General features: G+C 36.6%; 2 protein-coding genes across 2 annotated transcripts in view; both read right to left on the bottom strand.

Moving 5' to 3' along the window:
* Positions 1–3426, bottom strand: part of LOC129773187 (calponin homology domain-containing protein DDB_G0272472) — a 97792-nt gene extending 94366 nt beyond the window's left edge. The window contains exon 1 of the mRNA XM_055776764.1: positions 3348–3426. Coding sequence (XP_055632739.1) covers positions 3348–3426 — 79 coding nt within the window. The remainder of the gene's footprint in view (positions 1–3347) is intronic.
* Positions 3427–23133: 19707 nt separating this feature from the next.
* Positions 23134–23718, bottom strand: LOC129780020 (uncharacterized). The gene is made up of 2 exons (XM_055787867.1): positions 23674–23718; positions 23134–23612 (listed from the first exon to the last, which is right to left on the bottom strand). Exons 1-2 carry the CDS (start codon positions 23677–23679, stop codon positions 23196–23198), a joined length of 423 nt encoding a protein of 140 aa, XP_055643842.1. The 5' UTR covers positions 23680–23718; the 3' UTR covers positions 23134–23195.
* Between the last annotated feature and the right edge of the window lie 374 nt (positions 23719–24092).

The raw sequence follows: 24092 nt of genomic DNA on the forward strand, positions 1-24092 counted from the left end.
ACACATTAAAAATATCAACTTTTAAGTTTATCACTTCCAAAATGTTATTAAAATCCCTTTTTTTAATTTGGATGTTCCAGTACTATATCCTATACTAAATTTTCTCATCTTTCAAATGAAAGCAACAGAATCGTCTTCCGTAGCGTACTTTTTAATGTAGAGCCAGTTTGAGGCAACAGAGTCCGAAACAAAAACAAAGTTATATAACTCTGTCATTGCTGAAATTTCGACATATGCGTAGAAAGATTTTTTTCATCAAATATGATCGTCTATCACCTTCTGAAAGAATCTGGATAATTTTTTTTTTCATGTGAGGATGGTGTTTTCTGACTTTAAGGGTATGAATCAAAAATAAAAATTCTTCCTTAAAATTTACCTGCAACAGTGCCCATCTGACTTGTTGGAAATTCTAAAGGCTATTCATATTTTTATTTCTGAGAATATTTAAAAAATACATTTTTGAGAAAAAAAACATTTTTTTTCAGCGTTTTTTTTTTTAATTTTTTTTACTATTTTTATGGAATTTTTTTATAATTTCTTACATTTCATCACATGACCAGAATTTTGTAGATATAGTTAAGTTTTTTGAGTTATTTTGTAAAATAACTCAAAGTAAAAAGTAATAAAGAAACTTTGGCCCTTTGCAAAAAGTAGTTAATTTATTTTTTGAAGATTTCATGTATGCAAAATTGCTTAAATGATCAATGTCTTTGCACCTACAACGTTTCACTGCTATCTGTGATCGAGGTCCAACATTTTCGAAAACGAAAAATGAAAATCGACAATCCTCTCAGTCGTCTTGGGTCCACTTAGGTCTAGGTCTTCTTCGCCGTCAACATGACTTAAATTGACTAGAAATGAACTGACGAGCGTTAAGAGCGAGGATGACTGTTGACTAAGTGATGATTCTAATTGACGTGACGGATAAATACAAGTCTGCCTCTTCTTTAAATCTGACTTCAATCCACCCCGACATGAATCTCGTTGCCCACGTTCACAATCTTATTTATTATATATAAAGTGAAGCGAAAACTCGATTTCTGATGCAAAAAAGTAGCTACACCATTAATTGACAGCTCCATTGTTCACTCACCATTAACTCAAACATCGATACACGCATACGTGATACATGAGAGAGAGAAACGAATTCTGTCTGGAGAGAGTCACTTCAATATGCAATGAGCCCATTTGACGGGGAGGAATGAAATGAGATAATCGAGTCGTAGAGGAAGATAGCAACTAAACGCCCGAATGACTATTGTGTCATATTGACGGAGAAACTGCTTTAGGAAGCAAAAACTCATTTCCAATTGAATGCGAAGGCGGATTTCTTCATAGTCCCCTGACTATCCTCAGTTGGTTGAATATGACTTTGCCAAGCCCTGTCTGAGATGGTGCTATCCATTCCTAAGACGAGTTGACATAAAATTCGTCTTTCATTAGGCCTTCTACAAAAATGCTTCAACGCCCTTATCAGCTGAGTTGCAGCGAAAAAGTTAGACATCTTATGTGTTCTATCCGATCCGGTAATTACAACATCTTCGCTCTTCTGGAAAAGGCAGGAGCGATTCCGGCTGTCCGACAGTGTTGCGTGACCACAAAGTACAGCAGAAGCTGAAGATGAATACCGAGAGCATGGTGGCCTTATAATTTGGCACATATAATTTGGAAATGGAAGAAGGGCGAGCAGCGGCCGATAGGAAATTTTTGGGCGAACCTCAAACGAACGATCTTCTTCAATAATTTCTAGATTAAACATAAAGAACGGTGAAACAATTAATCGCCAAAACGTTGGGAGGGTTAAGAAAAAAATGGTATTCGACCATATTGACAAACTACATTATATCATTTTGTCAGGTGTATTTCCACTATCGTAACGAGATACTGAAAATATCCCAGTAGTATTATCACTCTTGAGTATTTCAACCTTGGGCTGAATGTGTTCAATAAGCCAAACATTATTTCAACAAATGTATCTGCGACTCATCGAACGAACTTATGTCTTATATTCAATGTCAGATACTATTGATATAATACAAAAAAGTAATTGACCCAGAAGAATACACCTATTTCGATACAAATCGCAGTCTTCACCAGCTGTCGTCTGCAGAGCCATCCAATTTACCTCCGCGTCGGCCGCATTTTTTTGCGAGCAATGCTAGCGATAAATGGAATCAACCTTTTTTTTTCCTGTTTTCCACCTTGCAGTGCAATATGTGTTTTGATTTCATTTTGCCGCGTATCACGCATCAGAGGGCAAAGGATTTGCATTTATCGATGGCTGCCATCGTTTTCACCAATGAAAGGCTTGTTTCGTAAAGGAGTGTCAACCAATGCAGAACACAGTAATGGGTTTTCTGTTACAGATATTTCTGTCTCACAAAAGAAGCACTATACGGGTCCGTTTCCCACAATTTTATTCCAGTTCGGTTTGTACAGAGTCTCCGAGTTTGAAATTGTAGAAAAACAGCACTGCAAAGTTATAGAATTTCACATATGACCCCAATTCGGGGCGGGAAGCTCACATGTGGGAATGATGTATGGATCTTGCGTGCGCTCGGGACGTTTCCACGACGAGACAAGATAATAATCGGAATAGCGCCACCACATGTTTCGTACCACAAAACCGCTTCCGGCCATCCGGTTGGCAACCCTGCTCACAAAACGGTACGAAACCGTTCAAGTCTGGCTCAATGTCTCGCGTACTCTCTTTCCACCCACGACATGATGGAGGTGAAAATATGCAGAGAAAACGGCAGCGGAATCCTTGTTGTCGTTTTTAACTACTACCAACAATTTTAATTCCATGCCGAGTGCGGGGAGAGGCGCCAGTTGAGCAATGTTTGCAGAAGAATTCAGGTTAACATGTGGTTCGGATTCCACCGGTTCGGAAGAGTATACATGCGATCGGAACACGATTACCTTTGGCCACCAATTTCCCAACACTAAACAATGACACAGATATGTCACTCATTAAAACAACCCTCGATAAAGGGGGAGGATTTCCATTGTGAATGCCATGTAGGTTCATGTGTTAGTCAAACAGAATATGGTAAACAATGAAGCATCAAACTCAAGGAAAATAATTGTGCGCATATATGTTAGACACCACAATGGACCCCTCCCTCATCGAATCGTGAGTGGGTGGGTTAATATGTATGACGTTTGGTTTGTTTGAAATGTCATTGTCCTTTAAGTACGAGTTGAACTGTTTCATGCCATTGAGAGCCATCACCCCGATAAAGCACTAACCAAATAACCTATGTTATTGAACTCAGAAAAAAGCTGTTCCATTATGATACTCATTAACAGTTCCGACAGTAATGAAATACGCAAGGTTCACTTACCCGTGTCCCGATCCCAGCTTTCGCACACCGGCATACGCTGACATCCAGGTGCCGACCTTGAATGCATCCTGGCCGCCATGCTTCTGCGCTTCCCGCCCAAGAAGCAAATCGAAAGTGCCCCAAAAGCTGCCAGCATTCATCATATGTCCTCGAGAGTGCCGTTATTGGTTTTCCGTGATATTGACGGTATATCGAGTGCACCACCGAGTGCTGCTGCCGTCGCCTGGTGTCCTTGCGAGGACGACCGACAATACACCGAACGGGGTTGACGGTTATGAATTTTATATGGCCATCATTTTCCGCTGGCTGCCGGTTGTTGTTGTTCTCGGCAAACACAGTGTTGTCTCCGCGGCTGTGTGAATTCCACTCTTGTTCACAATTTAATCATTTTGTTGACAATTTACTTCGTTTTATAGTTCCATACGGTAGCTTACACTTGAGACGTGTGCAAGTGTGGCTCACTGTTGCCACGGGACCTCACATATGATTGCGTTACACGATGATACGAATGTTTCTCGAAAATTGTGCACTGAATGTTGGGCGTTTTCATGGCGAGATTTGAGTTTTTTTGTAAATGCATCGGATATGCATCTATCAAATACGAACTTTCCAACAAATGTCTTCACATATACGTTCTGAAGCGTTAGGATGTTCCATATGACCCATTCTATGAATTCGTAATTCCACAAAATCTCAAATCAAATTTAAGTTAAAAATAAAATAAAATGTTATCTGAATTGATAGTAGTCACAATATGCAAATTCATTTTTTTTATTTATGCTTATCAATATCAAGCATTGAAGACTATCATTATATTTTTAATCTTTTTTCATCTTTTTTAACCCTTTCAGGACCATAAGGTTACGGTACCTTATTAAATCAATTTAGCTATATGTTATGAATCAATAGGCACCCTAAAAACATAATTTATACTAAAAATTCAAAAAACTTTTACCTTTTTTTTTTAAATTTATGGCACAAATATGTCCCTATGGTTGCTATTATGTATTGCCAGTAAAAATAATAAAAAGGTACATTCCGAAATATTAAAATAAAAAAAATAATTTACAATGGTTACGTGAATATTTAATTAATCCATGATTTTTGCTTGGGACATCGGCGTCCCCGTGGTCGTGAAAGGGTTAAGGGGAATAATTTGAAACTCCAGGACAATAACCAAAACGTTACACAGGGGTTTTTGAAAATTAAAAAAATTAAAATGCCATAAAGGCGTCCATTTTCGTTAAAAATGAGTTGTTTTTCATGAAAAATTGCTGTAAAAAATCGAAAAAATTAGATATCAAAAATCGAATATGTAACGCATTTTCACATGTCAATAATAAGTTCAGCCAAATCTGTGGAGTAGATCCTGAGATATCGATACCATCAGCTTTTAAATATAGTTTCGAGAAAAACGCGTTTAATAATTTGTACAGCAATAATATAACCCTCGATGTGTCCTCATATTTGTGGCTGTAACTTTCCAACAAAATCGAATATGAAAAAAAACTTTTAAGGACAACATTTCAGAGGGTATAATCTTCCCAAAAATGTAAAAAAACGATTTTTCCGACCAACCAGACCGGGGTCCTCCATAAATTATACTTTTTCACTCACCCAGCTTAATTATAATATTTACATGCTACTAAGGCAATAATTAATTGTTTAATTAATTATTCGTTCCAAATTAAACTCAAATCTTTCAACTGACCTTCCAATTATTTGACAAACATTCAATTTAATGTCAGTTTTCCAACTACTAAAAAAAACAGAGTTTATGTGACAGTTTTTTTAAAGGAGTGTTATTTATTTAGTTGTATTCGGTCTTCGGTGGTACCGTACAGACTAATCCTAACCTATACCAAAATTTTAAGTCTACAGATGAAACATTGTCTGGTTATATTGAAATCAAATTTATCACAGATGGCATTGAAAGCTTTGAGACATGAGCATAGAGAACTGTTGTATCCGTAATTAGTCCTGTGCCTAGGAATGGCGATTAGAGCGGAGTGTCGCAGCTGGCGAGGGGGTACAATAAGTGGAATTTCACGTAGTATATCGGGACAGTCAATGTTGTTCGTCAGGACGTCGAATATGAACAGCTGTTGCAGCCTTAGTCGTCGTACCGACAGTAGCTCGAGATTAATCAAGCGGCAACGATCTTGGTAGTCAGGAAGATTTAGTGGATCATTCCAAGGCAGGTTTCGAAGTGCGAAACGTATAAACACCTTCTGGATGCGTTCAATGCGGATTATCTGATACGTGTGGTAAGGTGCCCAAACCGGAACAGCGTATTCTATAATGCTACGCACTAATGCGCAAAAAAGCGATTTCAGTGCATATACATCGGTTAGCTGAGCAGCATTACGGCGAATAAAACCAAGTGCGGAAAAAGCTTTGGCAATACTGATAGAAACGTGCTCTTGAGAACGAAGTTTAGAGTCCATTATAACTCCCAAGTCGCGAATAGACTGTACGCGTTCCAATGGAGTATTGTTGATTAGATATTGGTGTGAGACTAAAGATCGACTGCGGCTAAAGGTGATCGTTTTGCACTTATTTATGTTCACACTCATACCATTCTCTCTGCACCAGCTCAGAACAACGTCAATGTCGGTTTGCAATAATATGCAGTCTAATGGAGATGCGATGACTCGAAAGATTTTAAGGTCGTCAGCAAATAGTAGCTTACCGGAGGATATACGAAAGCATAAGTCGTTGATGAATAGGACAAATATCAATGGACCCAGCACACTTCCCTGTGGTACACCATATAAAGAGTAAAGGTTCATACTCTAGATAATATGAAACAGTTGTTAATTTTATTCTAACATCCCATGGTATCTTCATTGAAGTGACCGTTGACGTCCAAATAGTAGGTGAGTAATTCTTCAACTGAGGTTATAATAGATTCACTCAATAAAACTTCAATTAGATAAAACTCCCCTACTGCCAAATTATTAATTCTGACATGTATGTAATTTTTTGCATTGAAATATGAATGAAAAATTTTCAATCACAGCAAACTGTGTTTCACGAGTTGACGTGTTTTTTTTCATCCTAACGGAAAAAGTGAGAATAATCCTATTTTATAATCATCAAAAATCAAAAAAAGTGCAACGCGAATAGACGCTATAAATCTCTATTATATCATTGCGTGTGTCAGTAGTAGTTCATAATAGTTCACGCATCTTTTCTATTACATACTGTGCTTCGGACAATAAGCTACCGTTTATCCCCCCGTCATGGCAAAACTTGATTCCCTTCAACAGAAAGCTTCGAAGCGGGATAAGCAGATCAGCTTTCTCTTAACTGCGATCAAAGCGAAAGTCAACCAGATTACTGACAAGGATGCTCGAATTTTTGCATTGGAAGCTGCCCTAACCTAACCACGACCCAAACTCCATCTGCAGTGGAATTCAGTACGACGGCCGAATTCATTGATAAAACCACAGTTGATACCGACACTAACATTTCAACATTACCTAACCAACGGTCACTGCGAAGTTCACGAAAGCGTAGCAAGGACAGACTTCATACTAAAAAAAACTCCAATGAGAATAAACCAGGTCTTAACAAATCTGCCAATTCCAAAATCACTGAACAAAAGAAGGCTCTAACTGAAACACAGAGTGGAGAAACATCGTCTAAGAAGCAAAAAGTCGGCGCATCCCTCACCACTAACACATCGAATAACCGAACCGCTCAGACCACTGTATCACAGAAATCTGATCTGATTCAGATGGAATAAGATCTTTAGATCGTGCGAGAAAATATCCTCTCCAATTCATCCGTCAATTCTCGGTAACTGCTTATATAAATCCACCCCCCCCCCCCCTAGTGCGGAAGTTACAGGCAAACCGGAACTATTGAATACTCCCCGTTGCCTAGCTTATGTTCCGGAACCTAAGAATACAAAACTCCTATCTCGACGATCTGCGAAAACTGTGGGACAAATCACTGTACCGCTTGATGCAAGAGTAAACGCAAACAAGTATAATGAATGGAACGCGAAGATTGGCAATTGCCCAACGCCAGTCCCTGGCCTTTTACGGATATTATCCTTTTTCCCCGCGACTCCCCCATCTCTGCCCACAGCGGGGTCTTCTCGGATACCTTCTGTCGGTGAAGCTTTGTCGGGGTCCGCTCTTCGTCGAACAAATTCCAGCACTCGACTACCAAGCTCGTCAAGTGACGACATCTGAGCCACATCTACACATATCGCTCTTCAGACCCCGCGTCTAGGATATCACCACCATCGCCTAACACAGCATCATCAACATAACTTCAAAAGGAATTGTTTCACTGGAACGACGCTCATCGTCCAGTGGAACGTAAACGGGTATTTCAACAACCTTTGCGACCACAAATTGTTGGACCAAGAATATGTTCCAACTGTGTCATACAGGAAGTTCACAAAGCTGATATCCCGAGGCTGAACAAGTCTCTGGGCGGTCGATACAGATGGGTGCTAAATAAGCAGCAAAATTTCTATCATTCCGTTGCAATGGGAGTTCGACACCCATATCACTTCCCTGAAGTGAATCTCGACACGGAGCTTCCAGCGATTGCCGTGAAAATCGAATGCTCGTTCCCGGTAACAATCATCTCGATGTACTTGCCGAACCAGAAAATCTCCAATCTACGGAATAACTGGTCCACACCTTGAGGAATATAACCGGACCAATCCTCGCTCTAGGAGATTTCAATGGACACCATCAAGCATGGGGTAGCACCAAACACAACTGGTACTGAGGAGTTGATCGCTTTATTAACTCAGTTAGGACAGTACATTTACAAGCAGCAACGTGGCAGATTGGAGATTTTCGTGTCGTGATGAACCATTGATTGGGCTACTATGGAAAGAGGTAAAGCCAACTTCCCTAGATGTTTTTTTCTGAAAACGGCTTCCCCTAAAAATTTACATATTCACGCTTTTGTCGATGAAGGGTTTTTCACGGAAGAAGATTTGGGAGTTTCATTCCTGCACCATCGTATCATCTAGATTCGATGGTAATCAAAGTGGACGAGGCTACAATCGTCGACGGCATTTGTCGTCAGGACTGTGAAGCGGTTCTCAACGTGTCATGTGAAGGGCCCACTCTCTCAAGAGGAGTGGCAGGTACTCAAAAGAACAGCAGGATGAATTCGCGTGACTTCACTACAATGAAGATCACCCGGATACTGAACTGAAGTCAAACGACAGAACTAGTGTTTTGTACAAGTTGAGTCCGATGCTGGTTAGTTATGGCGCTGATAGCGCTGCATAGAAACATAGCATAGCGCTGATAGAAACAAACGACGCAAGTTTGCTCGTTATTCTCCCGAGATTTCACTGAGTGACGGAATTTCTTATGACAGATCATTATGCACGTTTTCTACACGACACACCCCAAAACGATATTGTATTCACTTGTTACCGGATACCAAATGAGACAGGGCTTCACATTGAATGTGAAGTGTTTATGAGAGAAATGTCATTCAAATGATGGTGGATAAAAGATGACAACACAAACGATGAATAGATAGAGTGAATTGAAATAATAGAAAGTTAAAAATATAAAGAAACTGAAAAATTCGAGACCCACGGCGCATTGTATTTTATTATTGGAAAATCGAAAAGTTCCACTCAAAGATGTTCTACAATACGCCAAAATAGGGTTTCGTGATTCAACAAAGTCCCGAAATTCATAATCAGTCGATTCAGATTTCTATGTGTCTTGTTGACACATAGGTTACTGGAGAGGTAGCATCCCAACAATGCTAATTATTCATGTTTGAAGTGACTAAGATTTTCTCCTGACGGTGACCTATGGTCCTTAAGACTTCGTTCTCTGATCAGAAAAAAATCATTTTTTGCTGTGACAGGATACCCCTTAAAAAACTGCATTAATTACAATAAATTTCAGCTTTATATTGTTGGATAATGTACCATTTAGTTAATTACATAATCTAAATGGTACATTATCTTCTACATGTCTTATATATCAGTTCAAAATAGAGGAAATCAAGTCCGGGAAAAAGCCGGTTATTTTGACATTTTGACGTAAACATTGACTTTAGTCAATTATAATTCATAGAATTGATGAATAACAAGGTATACGAATGAGCACACTTGAAAATATTCAAAAAGCATAAAAGTTCGAAAAAATAAAAATTAATAAAAAAAAACGAAAACTGCAAATATACCAGTAAAAATAAAACAATCACTATGCAAAACAATAACGCATGGTTACACTGTGCAAAACAAATTATTATCAATTGGGAAATGCTCTAATAGGTATTACATCATATCCGCTGTTGTTACTAGATTTTCCTTTTTTTTCGCTTGACCTTTATTTCGGTCAATTATGTACGGATTGATTGAGAAGTAGTTGTATTAATTTGGAAGAATGATTTGGTTCGACAAAGGGTAGATACTATCGTCATGATACCCATTTTTTAAATAAATTTTGGCGCCCTTATTGCCCATATTGCTCAGAGACTTCAGATAAATTTGTTTTTTTTTTGCATTCAATTCGAAACGATATTGTTCTTTATTATTTTATTAAAAAGAGCTTATTTCTTGAAAGAACCGAATATAGAAACATGTGCAATCAGGTACACCAAACAACTGAAGAAAAAATATTTAACATTCCACAAAAATTCCAAAAGAATTTAATTTCAATTATTCTTATCTGAATACTAGCTGACCCGGCCAACTTCGTCCCGCCCAAAATTTGTTTTTGTTATCAATACCTTCAAACATTCACGTTTTCTTACTAAGCGCAAGTTCATGAGTCCAATCGCAGAACTGTTCATTGATTGATCTTCTAATCGACCCCGTTGAATTTACCTTTTACTAAAAAATTGCTAGTACTTCTACCAAAACTCATCATTATAATAACAGATTATTTTCAGACACAATTCTCGTTCAAGATTTTTCGACCCCTTGCAAATAGCATATTTCTCCGTTACATGGAATAATCTCAATATACCTAATTTGGTTTCATTTACTTGATTAGTTCTTGAGAAATACAAAAATTGGTGTTCCATTTGCATGGCCTAAGAGAGGGGGAAGGAATATCTTACCACCGTAAAAACATTTATAACACCCTAAAACCTCCAGATGTCTAATTTGGTTTCATTTGCTTGATTAATTCTCGAGTAATGCAGAAATTTGTGTTTCATTTGTATGGCAGCCCCCCCTTGGAGAGGGGGGTGGAGTGTCTAACCACCATAGAAACATTTATGGCACCCTTATACCTTTAGATGCCTAATTTGATTGCATTTGCTTGAATAATTCTCGAGTAATGTAAAAATCTGTGTTTCATTTGTATGGCAGCCCCCTATTAGAGAGGGGGAGGGGTGTCAAACTATCACGAAAACCATCCCCGGTCCCAAGAACCCCATACATACCAATTTTCATGTCGATCGGTTCAGTAGTTTCCGAGTCCATAAGAATCAGACAGACAGAAATATATATATATATATATATTCGTATATATATATATATATATATATATATATATATATATATATATATATATATATATATATATATATATATATATATATATATATATATATATATATATATATATATATATATATATATATATATATATATATATATATATATATATATATATATATATATATATATATATAGATAACAATATTGGTAGATCACGATACGCTACTCTTCGATTCGAACCTATAATTATATCACTTTTATGAGGCATTTATTACGGCTTGTATCCACATCGACTTTGAAGAGATATAAAATCTATGTTTGAATTAAATCACACTGCCATATCGCATACCGTATGCATAATCAATCCTCGTACGGACTGCTAACGATTTCCCGCCGAAAACAAATACGCTTCCGGAATACACTTCCGACAAGGCTATTCGTATTCTAACAATTGATCACTAACTCGAAAAGTCCTCAGCCACTTTGTAACAGTATCAATCCCATCGCAGCCTTTTTTCACCCTCAGTCACTTATCATCCATCTCGGGAAAAACGAAAGTTACTCATTCCCGTAGAAAGTAACAACCAACCGCGGGAATTCCGACTACCCATATATTAGGTGACGCTATCGTAGCAAGTTTTGGAACACGACTAACGCCATGACTCTGCCGAACTGCCGACATCTGTTAGGTGTTCAACCCCTTCGGCGTTTCGCCAAAGGAAGAGGCGTTGGATGATGGCGCCGGAAGAAGGGAAAACTTTGACTTTCGTTGCTTCCACCCTCTCTTTTCCATCCTTTCACATCGCTAACGAGCGCTTGGGGAACCAGACCCAAAACAAATATTCAATGGTGTTGCGTGTGGAGCGAATGTCGTGGAAAGCGCCTGAACCAAAAGTGCCCTAGACACGGGTCGGGTGATGGATACAAAGTTTATGGAGAAATATGATGTGCAAACGAAGAGGGAGAGACCAAAGTAAACACGAAATAATGAATGTTTTTCCTGGGGGTTGATGCTGCTGCTGCTGTTGCTACTACCGATCGGAAGACAAGAACGCGATTGAAATTAATTGATTAAAATGTAATAGCGCTGCAAATGGGGTGGAACTAGACAAGTTTGTGAGTTAGAAACTACAGTAATTGCAGAAAAAAAAGTTTAGTGAAACGAACATTGGTGAGCTAATGCTTGCTGGAATGGTTCAGATGTGAGCTACGGGAATATAAGCTACCACCAAACATCACTACAGCAAAACTATTATTATTATCACATTTACTAATCAAAAATCAAATTTTTAATGACTATTGGTATAGCTTATACATCGTTTGGCGCAATAATTATTTTTCAGAAAATCGGTCACGATAAAAACTTTCATTTTTGGAAAATGAAAATTGACATGAATTGGGCATATTCAGATTTAGTATTTCGTAATTTAGCCCAAATTGAGAATAAATTATACTCGGAAGTAACAATCTATATATACAGCCATTCCATGCCAAACCGATATAGTGGTTCTCAGATTTTCGTCAAAAGCGGTAGTTTTGTTCTTTATCGCAAATTATGAGACCTGTATTTTTTTATTTTTCTGTTAGGGTGACCATTTCCATTTTAGGGTGGTCCAAAAAACATTTTCTTGCATTTTTGCCACAAATGACTTTATTCAAAAATTCATAACTTTTGAACTACTACACCGACTCAGATGACCGACATATCAAATTAAAGATAATCACCTGATCTTTTTTACTATAAAAAATACTATACTTGCAGAAAATTGAATTCTGCTCTCGTTATTATTGGTTGTACCAAAGGCGCCTTAGTTTTTTTTATATTTTTTCTGGAAAGCTGAGGATTTTTCACATAATATAACTTGAAACCAGGGAGCTTGAGCTTGAGCTTGAGCTTGGGTAGACTGTACAATTCGTAGTTGCTTTCCGTGATTGACCTGACCTGACCATTCTCGTTGTGATAATATATCTTGAAACCAGGGAGGCGTTTTTTTTTGTTTTTGAATTATGATTATTCAAAGAAATCATTTTTCCCTTTTCTCCCAAAAATGACTTTCTTCAAAAAATTATTACTTTTGAACTACTGGACCGATTCAGATGATCGACATATCAAATTAAAGCCTACTAGCTAGCTTTTTTTGAAAAAATAACACATTTGCCAATTAATTGGATTATAATCACATACATCCAGTCTAGTAGCAAAGAAATGTTGAACGAAAACTGGAAACATGTTAACTTTGAAAAATCATAACTTAAAAACGAAAAATAACACCTCTCTGGTATTTGGATATATTATGTAAAAAAAACCTCAGCTTTCAGGAAAAAATATAAAAATATAAAAATATGGCGCCCTTGATCCCAAAACGATGTAAGCTATAAAAAACAAATAAAATCAATAATTACAAAAACAAACTTCATTTTTATTCAGAGTGTAATATTTTTTCAAACAACACTAGCTCATCGGCTTGATATGTCGATCATCTGAATCGGTGCAATAGATCAAAAGTTCTGATTTTTTTGTAGTGGAAAAAATGGCAAAAAATGATTTTTTTGGACCATCGGCTAACTTTGAAAAATCATAACCCAAAAACGAAAAAAACGCTTCCCTGGTTTCGAGATATGTTGTGTGAAAGTTCCTCAGTTTTCCAGAAAAAATATAAAAAACTATAGCGCCTTTGGTCCCGAGACTATGAAAATAATAAAAAACGAATTCAATCAATAATTACGAGAGCAGAATTAAAATTTTCTGCAGGTATAGTATTTTTTCGAAAAAGACCAGGTGATTGGCTTTAATTTGATATGTCGATAATCTAAATCCGTCTAGTAATTCAAAAGTTAAAAAGAATTTAAAAAAAAGTCATTTTTGGCAAAAATGTGAAAAAAAATTTTTTTTGGACCACCCTAAAATGGAAATGGTCACCCTAACAAAAAAAAAAAAAAAAAGTACGGGTCTCATAATTTGCGATAAAGAACAAAACTACCACTTTTGACGAAAATGTGAGAACCACTATATCGGCATGGCATGGAATGGCTGTATATAAAAATGGATTTCTGTATGTCACAAATTTCTGAATTACTCGTGAATTAATCGAGCAAAGGAAATCAAATTGGGCATATTGAGGTTTTAGGGTGCAATAAATATTTCTAGGGTGGTTAGACGCTCCACCACCCTTCTCTAAAGGGGAGTGAGGGGGGAAGGCGATGGAGTGATAGAATGCGATTACGAAAAATAAATTTTGGGCGGGACGAAGTTTTCCGGGTCAGCTAGTGTATGATAAATTCAAACACAACACAGAGGACTTTCGTTAGTCTTGCGAATGCTTCGCTGTTTCGAATTCAAAAATCAGCCTTCGTCAAAACCCAACATGAATACGGTACATCTAACTGTTTTCAACAAGCGCGGAGTATTGTCTACTTTTTAAAGCGATTTGTTTTGCAGCCCATGATATAAGTAGGTTTTAATTTTGTTCGTTTTAGATTATCTAAAAGCAGAGCCATACACCGTATCGCACGATCTTTTTTCCGATCGTGACTTCCTGAATTTTCATTTCTCGTTCAATTAAATCTTGATTTAATCATTTTTGATTTTTCTATTACCATGTGAAAATGCTTGACAAAAATTGTGAGTTACACGATTTTTTCATCTGTTTTCTCTTAGTTTCTTCGATCCCATTGAAATCCAGAATTTAATCGATTAATCGTAATATTGTACTTGTTCACCGTTAATATCTGCTAATATTAGAGCTAACAGATTTTTTAGCTATTTTTTATTTCTTAGCTATTGTATAAAAACAAATGTAAACTATAAAATAGTATCCATTTCGAAAATCTAGACTCATGATCGGAATTATGTTTTTTTCCGTTGGTATCTCATCATTTATATCTTGCTGTGGATCATAGTTTGAAAACTTTTGCCCCATTCTTTACGAAAAGTAGTCCTGAATCGATCATCAAAAAATAGATCGATGAGAGACTACTTTTCGTCTGTGTATAGTGAAAAACTATTGTTTTTTGCTTAATTCTCTGATTACCTTTGAGCGAACCGACAGTAAAATTTGAGCACCAGAATAAACTCAAAACTCGTGATGGGCAACAAACGTGTTGAGTGAGAGTGAAATGGAACGCTCATCAATACTTATTGTGTGATCTCTTTTGCTCTTTTGGTGGAAGAAACTGGTTGATGATTTTGACATTTTTCGAAACGATGATTTTAATGTGCTGCGGTGGAAGGAAATAAGTATTCAAAGAAACTGAATGAGAGGCATTATTAGATCAAGACTCTCATCAATATTAGAGTGACCATAAAGTAGTTCGAAAATTCTGATGTTTCAATCTGCCATCTCAGAAGCAGCAAAAAGGATAATTTTGACAGATGTTGATCGGAATTGACCGGTTTGAGGAGCTTGTAAAACAAATGTGAGGATGGGTTCCTTATGCAGCCATTCCATGTCAAGCCGTTATAGTGGTTCTCAGATTTCCATGAAAAGTGATAGCTTTGTTATTAATCGCACGATATTCGACCCGTATTTTTTATTTTTTCGTTAGGATGACGTTAGGATTTTGAAGTTTACACTTTTTCGGAACCAGAGCGCTATATTTTTTATATTTTTTTCTTAAAAGCTGAGGTTCTTTGTTATTTTTTGTTTTTGTTGTGGTTATGATTTATCAAAGTTAATCAATGGTCCTAAAAATAAATTTTTCTCCCTGTTTTCCAACACTCAATAACTTTTGAACTACTGAACCGATCTTGATGATCGACATATCAAATTAAAACCATTTAGCTAGTCTGTTTTTTTATATTTCGCTTGCGAAAAAAAATGGATTTTGTTTTCGTGATTATTGATTATGTTTGTTTTTTATAGTTTACACGGTTCATAGATTTTCGTTAAAATCTGTCGTAATTTTGTTCTTTATCGCAAAACATTAAACTCGTATTTTTCATTTTTGCATTAGGGTAACCATTTCCATTTTAGGATGGTTCGAAAAATCAACTTTTTCCCATTTGTTAGAATGACTTTTTTTTCAAAAACTCATAACTTTTGAACAACTACACCGATTTTGTTTTCATAATTTATGATTGTAGTTGTTTTTTTTATAGTTTTCATTGTCTAGAAACCAAGGGCGCTTTTTTTCTACATTTTTTACTTGAAAGCTGAAGATGTTTTACATAACATATCCAAAGATCAGAGAGGTGATTTTTGTCGTTTTGAAGTTATGATTTTTGAAGTAAACCGATGGTACGACAAATCATGTTTTCCTCTTTTTCCAGAAACGAAAAATTCATAATTTTCGAAATACTAGACCGATTCAGATGATTGATATATCAAACTAGAGCCAATGGGTTAATATTCATTAAAAAAATTACACTTGTAAAAATATTGAACTTTATTTTCATTATTATTTATTGTATTTGTGTTTTATAGTTTACATGGTTTCGGGACCAAGGACGCCATATTTTTATATTTTTTCTTGAAAGTTGAGTTTTTTTTTATCATAGCACATCCAAAAATCAGGTAGGTGTTTTTTTTCTCGATTTCGAATTATGATTTTTCAAAGTTTCGATGCTTTGGTTGCAATAGCTTAATGGGCAGAAAATAAGAAAAAAATTCAAATTTGATATGTCGATCATCTGAATCGGTTTAGTAGTTCAAAAGTGAATTTTTGAAGAACGGAATTTTGGAAAAAGAGGAAAAATATGATGTTTCTGACCATCGTAAATTAAAAATAGGCACGCCAATGAAAAAAAATAAAAAATACGGGTCTGATATTTCCAGATCAGGAACAAAATTACCGCTTTTCACGAAAATCTGAAAACCACTTTATCGGTTTGGCATGGAACGGCAAATGTATATATTAGGGTGGCAATGGATGTATGGAAAAAAAATCATCTAATTTCAAAAATCGGCAAACTTTGCACATGTAATTTTTTTGCGCCAATGAACAAAATGTGCATGGTAGGTTTTTTTAAATTTGACATGACCATTTTCGCCACCACCCTAATATATATACATTAGGGTTCCAATGAAAATGGTCATCTCTAATTTCCAAAAGTTACCTCATAAAAAATGTTCACCACCTAGAAAAAACACCTAATGCCGAATTTCAGCTCAATCGGACTTAAGGGAGAGAGGCGCAAAGCGGTCAAGGTTTGTGTTTTTTGAAAATCGAAAAATCACCCAAGAGGGAAGTAAAGGAACGCAAAAAAAACTTCTTTGACCGTATCGACGCATTTGAATCGCTGCTGAATCGCAACAAAATCGACCCGTTTCTGAAGCGGATGGTGACTGGCGATGAAAAGTGGGTCACTTACGACAACGTGAAGCGCAAACGGTCGTGGTCGAAGCCCGCTGAAGCGGCTCAGACGGTGGCCAAGCCCTCATTAACGGCCAGGAAGGTTCTGCTGTGTGTTTGGTGGGATTGTCAAGGAATAATCTATTATGAGCTGCTTCCCTATGGCCAAATGCTCAATTCGGACCTGTACTGCCAACAACTGGACCGCTTGAAGGTAGCACTCATGAAGAAGAGGCCATCTTTGATAAACAGAGGCCGCATTGTCTTCCATCAGGAAAACGCCAGGCCATACACTTCTTTGGTTACGCGCCAGAAGCTCCGGGAGCTCGGATGGGAGGTTCTTTTGCATCCGCCGTATAGTCCGGACCTTGCACCAAGTGACTACCACCTGTTTTTGTCCATGGCGAACGAGCTAGGTAGTCAGAAGTTCGAGAAGAAGAAGCCACAAAAGAGGCCTGTGAAAATTGGCTATCCGAGTTTTTTTGCCAATAAGGAAGCGAGCTTCTATAACAGGGGTATTATGAAGTTGGCATCTCGTTGGGAACAAGTCATCGAACAAAACGGCGCATATTTGACTTAAAACAGATGATTGTAACTAATTTTATGAACACATGAAAATTCATAAAAAAATACCGCAGGACTTTTTTGACAGCCTAATATTAAGGGTGGAGGCGAAAATGGTCATGTCAAATTTAAAAAAACCGACCATGCACATTTTGTTCATTGGCCCAAAAAAATGACATGTGCAAAGTTTGTCGATTTTTGAAATTTGATGATGATTTTTTTCCATACATCCATTGCCACCGTAATATATACATTTGCCGTTCCATGCCAAACCGATAAAGTGGTTTTCAGATTTTCGTGAAAAGCGGTAATTTTGTTCCTTATCGGGAAATATCAGACCCGTATTTTTTAATTTTTTTTCATTAGGGTGCCTATTTTTATTTTACGATGGTCAGAAACAGCATATTTTTCCTCTTTTCCCAAAATTCCTTTCTTCAAAAATTCACTTTTGAACTACTAAATCGATTCAGATGATCGACATATCAAATTGAAGCTAAGTCTTATTTAATTTTTTTTTCTTATTTTCTGCCCATTAATCTATTGCAACCAAAGCATCGAAACTTTGAAAAATCATAATTCGAAATCGAGAAAAAAAACATCTACCTGATTTTTGGATGTGCTATGATAAAAAAAAACTCAACTTTCAAGAAAAAATATAAAAATATGGCGTCCTTGGTCCCGAAACCATGTAAACTATAAAACACAAAAAAATAAATAATAATGAAAATAAAGTTCAATATTTTTACAAGTGTAATTTTTTAAATGAATATTATCCCATTGGCTTTAGTTTGATATATCAATCATCTGAATCTATCTAGTATTTCTAAAATTATGATTTTTTTGTTTCTGGAAAAAGAGGAAAACATGATTTGTCGTACCACCGGTTTACTTCAAAAATTATAACTTCAAAACGACAAAAATCACCTCTCTGATATTTGGATATTTTATGTAAAAAATCTTCAGCCTTCAAGTAAAAAATATAGAAAAAAAAGCGCCCTCGGTCTCTAGATAATAAAAACTATAAAAAACAACTACAATCAATAATTATGAAAACAAAATCGGTGTAGTTGTTATGAGTTATTGAAAAAGTTATGAGTTTTTGAAAAAAAAGTCATTTAAAAAAATGGGAAAAAGTTGATTTTTTGAACCACACTAAAATGGATATCATAATCCTAATGAAAAATGAAAAATACGAGTCTAATGTTTTGCGATAAAGAACAAAATTACGACGGATTCGACCTAAAATCTAAGAACCATGTGAACTATAAAAAACAAATATAATCAATAATTACGAAACAAAATCCATTTTTTTCACAAGCGAAATATTAAAAAACAGACTAGCTAAATGGTTTTAATTTGATACATCGATCATCTAGATCGGTTCAGTAGTTCAAAAGTTATGACTTTTTGTGTCGGAAAACAGGGAGAAAAATTTATTTTTAGGATCATTGACTAACTTTGATAAATCATAACCCAAAAACAAAAAATAACACCTCTCTGACTTATGGATATGTTATGTGAAAGAACCACAGCTTTCAAGATAAAATATAAAAAATATAGCGCCCTTGGCCCCGAAACAGTGTAAACTTTAAAAAAAACTAATACAATCAACAAATTACGGAAACAAAATCCAATTTTTTTCCAAAGGTGATATATTTTCAAAGAAGGCTTTGATGTGATATGTCGTTTATCTGAATCGGTCCAGTAGATCAAAATTATGAATGAAAAAATGAAAAAATGAAAAAAATATTTATGAATTTTATGGAAAAAAGGGAAAAAATTATTTTTCGGATCACTCTAAAATGGAAATGGTCATCCTAACGAAAAAATTAAAATATACTGGTCGAATATTGTGCGATTAGCTATCACTTTTCATGGAAGTCTGAGAACCACTATATCGGCTTGACCCATGATTCCATAATCGCTGGAATTTGGCATGGAATTTTCGGTTATTTTTCGTTTTTCATAAAAACTCAAATTTGACGTCTGCGAAACCAGTAAATAAAGCCCGAATGAGCTAAAATTTCGCATAGGGTATATTATCGTGCAAATCAACATTTCTTAGCAATTTCCGAATGAAAAATCGAGATAACTATTTTTATTGGCACCCAAAACCGTACTTTTCGTTCCGTACTCCGAAAAAAACCGAAAGTCCCAGAATGCCGATTTTTGACAAAAAATTTTTTTCGAGATGTCACTAGATCTCGACGTTTCATGCAATTTTAAGACATTTGGCATCAAATTTTTTTTTTCGAAAACCCCGATTTCCTTTACTTCCCTTTTGGGTGATTTTTCGATTTTCAAGAAACTCAAACCTTGACCGCTTTGCGCCACTCTCCCTTAAGTCCGATTGAGCTGATATTTTACATAGGGTGTTTTTTCGAAGTGTTGAACATTTTGTATAGGGTAACTTTTTGAAATTTTAGGGTCGATTTTTTCCCATACATTCATTGGTACCCTAATATCTATATATATTAAAATGGATTTCTGTCTGTCTGTCTGTCTGATTCTTATGGACTCGGAAACTACTGAACCGATAAACATGAAAATTGGTATGTAGGGATTTTTGGGGCCGGGGAAGGTTTTCGTGATAGTTTGAGAACCCTCCCCCCTCTCTAAGGGGGGGCTGCCATAAAAATCAAACACAAATTTCTACATTACTCGTGAATTAACCAAGCAAATAACACCAAATTAGGTATGTGAAGGTTTTAGGTTGCAATAAATGTTTCTATGATGGTTAGACTCTCCACCCCCTCCCTAAGGTGGGGGGGTCTGCCATACAAATGAAACACAAATTTCTGCATAACTCGAGAACTAATCAAGCAAATGGAATCAAATTAGGCATATGGTGGTTTTAGGGTGAAATTGATCTTTGTTCGAAACTGGAAATGGATTTTAATGTGATAAAACGCACTCCTATATCTTCTTCTATCTATACCAAAAAAAGGATCGCCGGATGTGTTGATAAGAGCAGAACTCGAGGAAGGAAATGTCCGATTTAGGGCTGTCTTTATTCTATCATATTTTCTGTATAAAACATTTATTCCATGTTACGGAGAAACATGTTATTTGAAAGTGGTTGAAAAATCTTAAACGAGATTTTTTTCTGAAAATATTCTGATATTATAATGATGAGTTTTGTTAGAAATACTAGGAATTATAGTAAAAGGTAAATTCAACGAGGTCGAATAGCAGATCATTCAATGAACAGTTCTGCGATTGGACCCATGAACTTGCTTATAGTAAGAAAACATGAATGTTTGAAAGTATTGATAACAATACACAAATTTTGGGCGGGACGAAGTTTGCCGGGTCAGCTAGTATATGATATTTATACGATTTATTTTTGCTGGGTTAGCTTACATTTATTTTCTGTTTACATTTTTGAGTTTAGTGCAACTGAATTAAAAGCTGAAATAATTTATTTTTGTCATTATGTACATCGAAACGCAAAAGATCGGCAAACAGATAATCTTTCATTCTTTAAAGTTCAAATTAAAAAAAAAAAATATTGAAATAAGCATGAACAATATTTTTCAACGTAATGTTTCAAACATACATGTATTTCCAATAATCCGTGAATCAACTTAATTTATTTCCATAAAAATCGTATTAACTTTTTTAGCCATTTGAGTCCTCTATTATGTTCTGTTTTTTTTTAATTATTATTAGTGAGTTTCGGACAGTAATTTCGTGAATAGTATTGCAAGCGGAAAATAAATGTATGTTTGCTGTTCATGGTGCGAACATAAATAATATATAATATATAAATAATATTTATCCAAGTTTTTTGAGGCATCTCGCACATATTGGTAATAGTATGGGTAGTGCAGGTCGATGCAATTTTTGGAGTGAAACAATTAACAATTAAATTAACAATAAAATTAACAATAAAATCGCCAAAATTAAAAAGATGTACTCACGCATAGACCACGCTCGGTTTCTCCCACCAGTTGAGCACCTCCCGGCCTGGGATTAGACCCTGGGATGAAACGATCAGTGCATCAGTGTGTGATCGATATCGGAGGTATCGCAGAACAAGTTACCTTCATTTTGTACAGCACCAGTTGCGGAGCGTGCTGCCAGCAGTAAATAAAACTCCGTTCGCACACGCAAATTAACTTGATTGCTATAAAACGACAATCGTGACAGTTAAGTATCAATTAGCAACGCAAATCAATCGGCAAACTCGAACAACGGCTTTGCTCTCTCTCTCTCGGCTAGATCCCGAATAATTGACAAATGGAGAAACTAATAAATTAAATTGATAATTCACTTGTCAACGATTACTGCGATATCCTTTTCTGGCTGCCGATGGTTGACTACTATCACCTCTTACTACAGCGAAAAGCGGGGAAGGAAAACCATTTTTGAATATTTTATTTTATCTCTATATAACTAATTAATTCTTAACATTATTCAGAAATTTTGGCCGGCCTTTCTGCCCGGTTTGAAACTTTTTCGTGGCTGTTGCGAGCCGTATTCCGTAAACGGCAAACTCGGTTCGTAGAAGTTATATTGAATTTGCTGGCTCCTTCTAGCTACTGGATCATCGTGTTGGGTCTTAGCGGACACCAGCTGGTCATTGATGTCCTTAGCTAGAAAGGGGAAAAAGTTGACCACTGGAGCGACCCATGCCATCGGTTTCGTAGCCACCATGGTGGCGAGCGTGTCGAACCGATTGATCCGGGTGTACGAGGTGGCTCGATGCGGATGGTCGATATGAACATCAACATCGGAAGGTTTATGATCCTTATCCGTTTGGGGCGCAGTGGGGGAGTAATCCGCATCGGGCGCTTGTGGTGAATCTGTTACTGGTGGTTTCCAATGGTCGTTTGCATTCCTGGTAATGTTTAAATTTCCATTTTCCTGGGGAGGCTGCAAAAAAGGGGATGGTTCGCCGACCCCTGCATCGGCAGCCGCAGCTACCACGAGAGCTACCATCACAAAAAACGCCTAAAATGATATAAGTTTTCAAACTGTTTGCATAAATCACTGTTTTAACAACTTTATTACGTTCATCTTTCCACTCTTATCTAAACCCATGCGAGATCAAACGGACTATGATCGTCGGTATTTTTGGATGCCAACTTTTATACATCGTTAGAGCAAACCAAGAGTATCCAACCGTAGAGCTTTATTTCACCTGCGCTATGGCATCTTATAAGTCACTGCGCCGAAAAATCCATTTAGTGAAATATTTACGCACTTAGTGGTGATGCTGCGGAGACGCATCGAACGAATCGTGTATAATGCTGACGAAAACTAATGTTGATGGTGAAAAACTGTGCTCCAATTTTTCGCTAAAACAATGTTGCGCAGACTGAAGCAAGAGGCGTTGACACCTTGATAACGATTAGTCCATTAGCGGGGGTAACGTACTAAGCATGGTCATTTATTTTGAAACACTCTGAACTTTATCTGAGATGTACAGATGAAGCAAAATGTTGCGTCGAAGAAAATAAAACTTAATAATGAATAACATTCAAACGTATTCGTCAGAAAATTGATTTATTGATATTAATTGGATGATACTTTTAAGCAACAATCAATTTGTGATTCAGAGAATGTCCAGCAAGTGGAGCCACAAGAACGGAGCTAGGATTCGATGTGACATATTTGGGAATTGTGGCAGCTCTCAAGTAGTTGTTGTATCCATGTCCATAACCACCCCACGGGAGTCCCCATGGGTTGACCTTTGCAATGTTGGCTTGAACGACGGTCGTCTTCGGAGCGTACCATCCATTCCAGCCGTTGTTTAGAGAAGCAGCTGGCCATGCCGAAGACCAAGAGTTGGCGTGAGGGGAGTCGATAATACCGTTGTCATTCCAGTGGGTCCATTTATTTAATTCATTCCACGAGTTCCAGCCGAGGGCACCTGTAGGCCAAGCAGATGGAACATAGGATCCCTGAGCAGCGACAGCCAATGTGGCGACTAACAGAGCTATGGAGGACTGTAAAAGAAAAGAAAAAATCAAAATGGATTACAAATAAGCAATATGATATTCAAACTACCTTCATTTTGGATGCAGCTTTAGAGTGAGTATTAACGATCAAGAGTCAGTGTAATACTGTGATTTGTTTTAGGACAAGCGTGGATATTTATACATCTTGTCTTTACGTTGTCTTCTAAATGGGATTATTATCCGCTTGAATATGAACAAGGAAGCGATTTTTTTACTTCCTTGTATGTTGCAAGTATAATTTCCCATTGCCTGTTTTTCGACTTTCATAGCACTTATCCTTCGACGGTCTAGATTTACACACACACGAAAAACAAATGCTACGGAATATAAGCAGAAGTAGTCGACTGTGCCAACACGAACAGCAAGGACAATTTTAATCGTTCTCCGGAAACACACTCGAAGAAGAATTTACAGACAAGGTGTACTAAACTTGACAAGTAAATTTGAGGAACAGAGTGTGAAGAAAAA

The sequence above is a fragment of the Toxorhynchites rutilus genome, chromosome 3 (genome assembly GCF_029784135.1).
Source record: "Toxorhynchites rutilus septentrionalis strain SRP chromosome 3, ASM2978413v1, whole genome shotgun sequence".
NCBI lineage: Eukaryota > Metazoa > Arthropoda > Insecta > Diptera > Culicidae > Toxorhynchites > Toxorhynchites rutilus.